Source organism: Nicotiana tabacum, chromosome 19 (assembly GCF_000715075.1).
Source record: "Nicotiana tabacum cultivar K326 chromosome 19, ASM71507v2, whole genome shotgun sequence".
NCBI lineage: Eukaryota > Viridiplantae > Streptophyta > Magnoliopsida > Solanales > Solanaceae > Nicotiana > Nicotiana tabacum.
In genome coordinates this window covers 69,760,120-69,769,947 of record NC_134098.1, presented here as the reverse complement: position 1 = coordinate 69,769,947, position 9,828 = coordinate 69,760,120, and the positions used below count along the sequence as shown (strand labels likewise).

The 9,828-nt window shown below is 36.1% G+C and overlaps 1 protein-coding gene across 1 annotated transcript; it reads left to right on the top strand.

Annotated features, from left to right (window-relative positions):
* Window positions 1-1,226: 1,226 nt before the first annotated feature.
* LOC107776483 (uncharacterized) lies at window positions 1,227-7,731 on the top strand. Its single transcript, XM_075237925.1, has 8 exons — window positions 1,227-1,587; window positions 1,701-1,757; window positions 4,036-4,206; window positions 4,847-5,029; window positions 5,879-6,009; window positions 6,304-6,472; window positions 6,619-6,748; window positions 7,151-7,731. The coding sequence occupies exons 1-8, from the start codon at window positions 1,360-1,362 to the stop codon at window positions 7,429-7,431; spliced, it is 1,350 nt and encodes a 449-aa protein (XP_075094026.1). The 5' UTR covers window positions 1,227-1,359; the 3' UTR covers window positions 7,432-7,731.
* The last annotated feature ends 2,097 nt before the right edge of the window (window positions 7,732-9,828 follow it).

Sequence of the window (9,828 nt, the reverse complement as noted above, 5' to 3'; positions counted from 1 at the left end):
TCACAGCACTTTCCCGGTGTGGAATGCTGTGGGTTTTGGTGTACAAATCCACCTGTAGGCATCTGTAGGCATTGTGATTAATTTGTTGAAGAAATAAAAATAAATTAGGATTTTGTTATATCTAAATTCTTACTCATTTGATTGAAGAGAGATGGTTAAATCAAGCATTGCACTTGGTATTATTATTGAAGCATTTTAATGGTTAATTAGGATTATTAGTGTAAAATTATGAGTAAGAAAAAAGAAAAAGAAAAAGAAAAAGAAAAAGAGGAAAGTTTACCAAAGAAAAAAGATTTCTGACGTGGCGCTGACATGGTTTTGACGTGGGGCGCGTGTGTAAAACACCTCATATTGTGAGAACTGGTATTAGTATTTCAGGGAAAAAAATAATTCACTCCAAATACGTTTGGGGGAGGGGGGAGGGGGGAGGGGAGGGAGGTTAAAAGAATACCCGTTTAGTTTAAGTGTTTAAATATATTTTTTGGACAAGTTTAATAGAGTATTTATGTATTTTGCCTTAGAACTATGATAACAAAAGTCATACATATACACATAATTGAAATCATAATAAACAAAGAATTATAAAGGAAGAACACTAAAAAAAGAAAGAATTATTAACAATATTGGTATTGGTAGATTTTTTTATAAAAATAATAAAAGACTTATCTCTTTATACTTGTGATGAATTCAAAATTATAATTTAGTAAAAAATATATTATATTATTTAAAATTTCAGTAAAATATAAAATGAGAAAACTAATCAAATATTAGAGTAAAAAAGAATGTACGGAAAGATGGGGATAAAGATAATTTTAGGATATTTATACTTTTAATTAATTAAAACTTAAAATATAATTAAGTAACACTCAAAAAAATTATTGATAAATTTAGAAAATTGAAATTTTTTGATCAGTATAACACAAGTTTTAAAAAAAAGAATATTCCCAAAGTGAAAATGTATATTCATGTTATATTAAAAGAAAAGTAATGTCAAAATATTATGTCAATTGACAAGTTAATAAAAAGTCACACTAGTAAATATATAGTACTAAGTACATGCTAGTTTAATTAGTATATGATGTGCATCAATTTTATTGTATTTCTGCAGGCTACATTAAAAAATAAAACAAATAATTTATTACAACAATATGATATATCACATCATAATTTTATAAAATTAGTATTCTATCAAATTGTCTGCGCAATACACTAGTTTGATCTAATAAACCAAAAAGTGTAACCATTTCGAAAATTTAGCAATTTCAAATAGAGTTATATGAAACAAATTTGAAGCTTTTCTGTTCCCAGTTTTCATAAGAGGGATTTAGAGGTCTGTCGTTCTCAGAGGGTTTAGAGTTAATGGGCAAAAGCCAGCAAATGGGGACTGTTAAAGGAGAAGAGGAGTCGAGCCTGATTGAATATTTGAGGAAAGAAGTTCTTGATTGGGACGATGAAGTGAAGTTGATTGCGAGGTACAAAGCATTCAGCGGTCAGAGGAGTGATTGGGAGCCCCTTTATCTTTTCTGGAGGGATTTGATTCTCAAAGTTGCTCGACATCTTCACATCTTCATTATTCGCCCTTCTCAGGTTTCTCTCCTTTTACTTCTCCTGTCATTTCATAATTTTTTTGTTTTTGTTTTGTGACTCTGATAATGGTCCATAACATGACAAATTGGCTATTTTTGTGTTCTGAATGGAAGGTGAAGATTTGGTTCGACCGAGGAGGCCTCGTCCCTTTGTGCCTCGAACAAGTATTGGTATGTCTCACATTGTAATCTACGTATGGTCATAAATTTCAATGTGTTTTGGTAACTTAGAAAATGTATTCTATAAGAAAATCTTTTTCTAAGTTATTTTGAGATTTTTGGTTGGGGATGGACGAAAGGAGCATAAGGTAGTAGCGGATGGTGGGGATCCTAGTGGTTGAACTTGTAGTTGATATCCTCTAGTTTGAGTCTCAATTGCATGTATTTTCTTTAATAATGGTGGCATCTGGGCTAACTTGACCTCGTCTCGCCTATTCCACTGGGTACCTGTAACTCTACCCACCAGGGCTTAGGCAGATGAGAAACGCGGCGTAGCTACCTTGAAGCAAGGGGGTTCAAATGATACCCCTCTTGCTAAAACATTATACTTGTTATACATGTATTTTTATCCAAAAATAATAAAATGCATGATAAATACAAGGGTTGAATCCCCTTGAATTGAAACAGAAGCTTGATGTAGCCTATTTTTACAAAAGTTGAATCCCTTCAATGAAAACTTTGGCTCCACCACTGCAAGGTTTGCTCCCACTTCATTGACCATTATGCCATAGCCTTGGGTGCCTCAATTGTGTGTTGTTTTCAGCATGTTAGTATTTCTTGATAAAAAAATGTTAGTATGTTAGTGTTTAACAATAAAGGTAAAAAGATAAAACGAGTGCTTTGCATGGAAGAAAACATTTATTCTATCCTAAGTCAAGAGAGATATCCATAAGCAAAGATCAGATAACTGAGAGAGGAACTAGATTGGGTGGGTGATCCGTAATTGGAAATAAAAAATAGAAGAAACCCAACCTGAAGATGCAGAAGAATAGTCTCTCCGGTAAAATTCTAATAAGTTGAATTTGCAACAAGATGGTCATATCTGCATTAGTGAAACAATAGAGAGTATGATACTTATGGAAGACTAGGGTTCGAACCAGTAGTGTTATAAAAAAGGTTTCTTTCCATTTGCTCAAACATGGGCAGATAGAAGTAATCAGTACATGTATTGGTGGATATGCAGATACCTGGTAGGACAACTAAAGTACGCACAACCTTGTCGGGGCACCATTGTTCAGAAATAGAGAGGCTAAAAGCTGCGGTATTAGGATCCTGGTGAATTGTTACTGAGGATGGAAGGAAGTTGGGGGAAACTATTTGGTGATAGTAGAGAATATTAGCTTCAGCGCTGATGCTAGAAGAGGAAGGCTTTGCTATAGAGCAATGAATGATGGCAAACTTATTTTTGGGGACCTGAGTATATGTTCAAACTATGGAAAGCTCCGCCTGATAAGAAGGATGTGGAGTCACAATTGGAAACGGTGAAGATTCCTCTAACATGGAAAAAGTGAATGAGATCTTAGAATATCTCGAAAGAAGGTCATACTGAAATTTATCACCCACCAGCTTTGATTATTGGGCGTGATTCTGTCTTTGATTTGAAATAGAAAAAAAAAGAAGGGAAATTGGGCAAAATCCTTAATGGAACATCTTATATTGCTTTCTCAAAAAAAAAATTTAAAAAAAATTTATATTGTGGGAAAATGTAATTTTGTGGAAATTAAAGACATGAAGGGTTATGGATTGACTTAAAGACATGCGCACATGTCGAAGGAAGTCAGCAACAAAAGATTATTTATTTTGCTGATTGGTGTTCAAGAACGTAGGGAGATTATATCAATCAATCAGCTATGCACCAATATCAAACTTAGGCAAACTCACTAAAATGCAAATTTGAAAGAGCTGATAAGAAGGTTAACATAGGGAGAGCAAGAAAGAACAGAAAAGTAGCTTTGACACTACAAAAAACAAAACCAAGAAACGAGGCTTGTCCCGGCTTGTTTATGAAGTTTGATGGAGGAATGGAATTCACGACAAGCTAGATGAACAGAATGAATTGTTCTAAAAGATTAGTTTGTTGCAAGGATAGAAGAGATCATTTGTGGATATAAGATTTGGTGGTTTTCATTAGTCTATCTGGTCCCCTCTTTTTTTCCCCATTTTAGTGAACTCTGCTGTACGTGGGTTTTAACTTTTAACGCGCCTTTTGTTCTTTCTGATACAATCTCTTTTGCAGCAAATATAAAGATTATTTTATTTGAACTGTCTTATTAATCATCAAAATAGACTGTAAGCAAATGATCTTAAAATTCAATTAGTTGAACAGTGTTATCAATTTTAAATGAGAAATTTAGAGATTTACGCTGGAACTGAAATTCTTTCCTGCCCCATGCGTATGTCCACAAATTGCATCAGCCAGCAGCATGACAATCCTGTTCATTACATGCAGCTTGAAATGTATACCGCTGGTGAACTATTGCAGAATGTGGGAGTCACTGATCCAGCTAGTGGCTGGGTTTCCCAAATTTTGCAGAAAGTAGTAAATTTGGGAGGTCTGTTGAGACCACCTACTCAAGAAAAGCTTGCCGAAGACTATTACATCATTCCTGTATTACTGAAGGTAATTGTTTTCTTGTTCTCAAACCAATCATTGATATTATACATCATTATGTACTAGACTTGAAGGGGATGTCATAAATTATTAAGATAAAGCTGATCCCTGGCTTTCAGAAAGCCTGAGTAAAACTAGAACGGTAAAAAATAGGCCAGTGGAAATATGAATGGCCTTATCTCAAGCATTGCGTTTGTCAGTCTATGGCTATTTCCTATACTACATGATGTTAGATGTTGTCTTTGTTCTTGCTTTTTTTGTGCTTTCATTGGTTACTGTTCGTTTTTTTTTTTGGCTCCTCCTTTCCCATGGTTTTCTTTAATTTGTTTCTTGGCTTTATTTCCTGTACTTCCCTCTTTTTTTTTTTTTTGATAACCGTGGTGTCCGGGTCAGCTTGCGCGCACCTCGACTAATTCCACGGGATACCTGTCACCTCCCACCAGCAACAGGTACCAGGTAACTCTATCCACCAAGGCTTGGATAGATGGGAAGAAATCACCTAGTATTTGCCTCCGCTGGGATTTGAACCTAAGACCTCATGGTTCTCACCCACTTCTAGTAATCATTTCACTGTAGTTTCCTTAATGGTTCATTGAATGTTCTAATCTTTCAATCCCCCCGCCCCACCCCCCCCAAAACAAACAACTAGGAAAAGGCTCTTCAAGTGGTCCAAGCATTATCCAAAAGCCACTGGACAGCTTCATGTGTAATTACATGGAGAAAGTTCGAGGAACTTTCTGGCGGATTCAAGGAAGCTCATGCAGTCTTGAATCACTTGTCTGAATGCGGGAAAGCAAAGTACCTTGTAACAAACAAGAAGGATTTAATGGAGGTAATGTTAGTAGGAATGCTGTTCTCCATTTGCATTTCATTTATCAATACTATGTTTGGTTCCACAAAGAAAGAGGAAAGGGTGGATGAAAAAGAAATTCATCGCTTCCCTTTCAAGTATTAGTCATCATTTATGGCCAGCTATTTGGTATAATTGAAAGAGAAATAAAAGAGACCTGTTTTTCTCTCCATTTTATAGTTGTATGCTACCCCTCTGTTTTAACATCTCTCATTTTACTTTCATGTATAGCAAGGGAAATAACCCTTACCTCTTCTCGTTTACTTTTCCTCCTTTCACCTTTCTCTTTTCAAATAGTATTACTATGAAAGCTATACCAAGAACGAGAATGGGGTGGAAATGGCGAAACTTATTTTCTTTCTTTTTCTTTTATTTTTGTGATGAGAACAAGCAGCATTCTTTTGAGTTTTTGGCAAAAAACATCACTGTTGTCTGGGCCCAAATTTTACTTAATCCCTGTAGTATACCATTTAACAAAAAAACATCCCTATGTATTAAAACATTAAACTTACTAGTCCAAAAATAGTGCGATGAACGAGTTAGTAGTATTGTATTGAAGCAATAGTTCACTATACTATTTTACCGGGCTCGCCTTACCTGTAGCAATCAAGAACATCGTCATATGGATGCCCTACAATCTTTATTGATTTCCATTCCATAATAATTGGTTTCTGCTGTTTCTCCTTTATGATTGGAACCTAAAACTCTAGATCTTGACTACCTCTTAATACTGCCATATTTACTGCTTTTGTTTGTTAAACCATTGGAAGCTTGGCTCGCCAATCCTTGAACACTGCTAGTAATATGGACGGATGTAGTTTTTCCATACAGGGGGTGAAAGTCTCTCTTTCAGCACGAGCACTTTCTGGCACAACAAGTCTAGATTTTGATGTGCTGCATTTGATTGGGACGGTAGAAAAACTTGAGCATCAGCTTAATGTGATAGATCAACGCTGGAAAAGGTAAGGACTATCATCCTCCATTATTAAATGCTCATACGAACTGAGAAGAGATTCCAACAATAAATGCATCTGTCGTGTAAAACTGCAAAAATAAGTGCTTCATCCAACAAAAAGAAAATCAAGAAGGAATATTGGAAAGTGCTTTCCTGCAGCCAGAAGAGGGCTAGCATGCTCAAAATCGTTTGACGTAATCTTATTGTGAAGTTCAGACTTAATAGCTCTATTCAGGGCTCATAAAGGTAGCACTGTTCCTCAAAGTTAACCACAATAATATGATGCTTGTTCTATGCGCAGGTCTAGAGAATCTGCTTTAGCTTCTCTAAAGCTTGGGAACAAACAGGTGGCTCTAAGGTGTTCAAGGGAAATGAAGCTGGCTTCTCTGAGTAGAGAAAAATGTACAGCGCTTTTAAACCGAGTGGAGGAAGTCCTTGCAATTATTTCTGATGCAGAAGCCTCAAAGGAGGTTGAATGATCTTCTCAGTAGTCCCTGGATATTATATCATGTGAAACTGTGCTTGTTCTAATCCTAAACTGACCAGTTGCAGATGACCTTATTAGTCCTTTTTGAACTGATTTGACAACTCTAAACTTAACCCTGATTAATGGCAGGTTTCTGAAGCCATTCGAATTGGCACACAGGCTATTAAGGAAAATGGGATCAATTATGATGAAGTTGAGCTGTGTCTACAGGAGCTGAATGAGTGTGTTGAATCCCAGAAGCAGATTGATGAAATTCTAGGTAGTTTTACACCCCAAAATTCGAGTCACATTCTTACCAGTATTAAAATTCAAGAGAAAGTGTTGATAGTTTTAACTCGATCGGTAAGCATGGTAGTGAAAATTCTTATATACTATTCACTGGAAAAACCATAACCAAATGGATTGAGCCTGTTTGTCGAAATATCTCTCCCAGTTCTAAAACTGATGGACAATAATGAACCTTATCAGGTTAATGTATATTATCTCAATTTGGTGTCAGGGCATCGCTTAATATGACCTTTGAGTGTGAAGATATTTCACCCATCAACTGATAAACCGAACAATTTGAACATATCTGCTCAATCTGATTAATTCTGATGAGTAATGAGTTAGCTGGCATTGTTTCTGTTCTAAAACTGCTAGTTTTCTGGCTCCTCCTCAGGATCAAATGTAGCAGTTGCAGAAATTGATGATGAAGATATTGAAGATGAGCTGAAGAAGCTAGAGCTGAATTTTGCTGAGGTACCGACTGAAACATCCACCAGTCATAGTGCAGTGGACGCTGTAGTAGCAGGAGGGCAGGAAACTACTGATGCGATGAGTGACTCCCTTGCGAACCTTCATATCTCACACCATGCAAGGAAGGACCTGGAGGCAGAACATGTTGTGGAGCCTATGGGTGACTCGTCAAATGATGTCAATCGGGAAGCTGCTCTGGCATAGCTAATTGCATTTAGGATCATGTTTTCTCCATGTTTTCGTACCGTGATGCCTGGTAGTCCAGCCATGATTGATAGAGTCTGCACCTTTCGTCTGCGGGGATCAGGGCACAATTGTTGCGTGAAACACTGTCAATATGAGATTATGCATTGACACAAGGGTGGGTCAAGGGAAGCTAGTAAAGCTTTTGCTTTAGGCCCGCTAAGTATTTGGGTCCCAAAAACGTTTTTAGTTGTGAATTTACCATCTTATTTATCCTTATAAAAATGGAAAGAAAGACTATCTAAATTTTAACAATAGAAATATTTTAGAACTTTGAATTAAGATATTCAAATCTTCATATTGATAAATAATAATTTTTACAATAAGATCCAATGTAATACCCCAAACTTTAGACAGAGTTCCACACGGGCAAAACACAAGAGGCATGTTGGGTATATAAGTTAATAAATCTTAGACCCTAGTGACGCGTTTTAAAGTCGTGAAGGCTTAGGCCCCAAAACTCTACTGACACGTCTTCATAGACCTCTATGACTACATAAACCTCATGCTCTGATACCAAGTTTGTCACGACCGATTTTCTGAACAAGCCATGACCGGCACCCGATCACTAAACTTGACCAAGCGAACTATCTGCGCTTATCAAATCTATTATAACTTCAAACTTTATATGCAACAAGGCAATGCTTTAACCAAATACTTTTAATTAATTTAAATATCTAAAATAAACCAACTCTAAAACTTTATTCGTAGTGACTACTGAAATATTGCAAAGTTATTATCAATACATCTGAATCTTAACCCCCCGACTGTGTCTATGAAGCCTCTACTAATAAACTGACGCACTGCTCAGGATATGAGATTGCCTAGCTAGTTCTCCAAGTAAACAAAGAAATAACTAAATAAAGATGACTCAAAGGAATACTCCACGAACAAAAGCGGAGCTCACCAGTAGCACTGGAAGAGAGAGAAGTCCTAATTAGCCTGCTCGCCTGCAAAACCGGTTCCTACGTTGTACTGCAGATCAACGTAGGTTCCCAAAAGAGAACGTCAGTACCATCCATTGTACTCAGTGAGTCTCGACGACAGGGGACGAAACTTTAATAAAATATACATTACAAATAAAGATTCTGAATGCATGAAAAAAAAAGGTTCTAAGAAAAATTCTAAAATAATTGCATAGTGGTAGTTTATGAATATTCTAAAAGAAATTCATTTATTTTTATTTCTTATAAAAAAAAATACTTCACTTTATACTTCGGGAGTTCCAACTATCCTGACTTATTTTTGTCTTAGTCACCGTGTGATTGGCACGGGTTCGATCCCAACCTGATCGAATAGGCCCAATCCACGAGATGTCACTCGCTTCATGATTCTCAGCGCTCATGTATCATACCTTAGCCTGGCTAAGTAAATTCTCAGCAACGATACCCTCGGCTCGTGTGCTCCCTACTTTGGCACAAATAGTTTCAGAAAGTCAACGCCTTGGTCAGGACCCCCGGCCTGGACGATGACCCCTTCTCAGAATAGAGGATACTCTCAAAAATCTTTTCTTTCTAAAACTTCTTCTTGTGACTTTTAAAGTCTAAATCTTTTCTGGAATATCCTATACATACTCATACTGGTATCCTTATATGTAAAGCATAACATAAGAATGAAATAAACATTCAAAAGTATTTCTAAAGATTCTTACTTCTTCATGAATTTTCAACATGAAAATGGCATATAAGAATAACACAACAATCTGAAAATTTATGCACATATATCATAATAAATCATCTAAACTTTAGCTAGAACAATTTTAAGTTAATAAGTACTTACTCGCTCCGATAAGTACAAATTAACTCTTTTAAGCAATTCATCGAACACTTTGTATGTATGTTTTTGTGAGTTAAACCACTTTGATAAAGGGTTGTATCCACTCACCTCAAAACTCTTCGAGCCAATACGTAGACCCCAGTTCAATTTATACCCGTCAAATAATTGATTCTACAACAACCAGTGCATTTTAATCAATTTTAAAGTTTCACACCTAAACATGAAATTTACTGTTGATACAGAGAAAGAAGGGAATTAACTATTCAATTCTTACCTACTACTACTACTACTACTACTACTACTACTACTACTGTAGGATAATTGATAATAGGGAATTTATATACCTAAGTTCAAGAATTAGTGATTTGTAAAGAAACCTAAAACTTTCCGCTGCATGCGTGAGTATTGAGCAGCAAGGCTACCTCTGCTCTGTTTCGTAGCGTTCTGTTTCTCTTTTTCGTATAAGGCTTGCATGAATGAACAGAAGTTTAAGCCTTCTGCTTTGTTCGTATAAGTCTTTTCAGCCTTCAGGCTTTTTAATTCTATTTTGTTTAAGGCTTTAAGCCTTTTGCCTTCCCACTT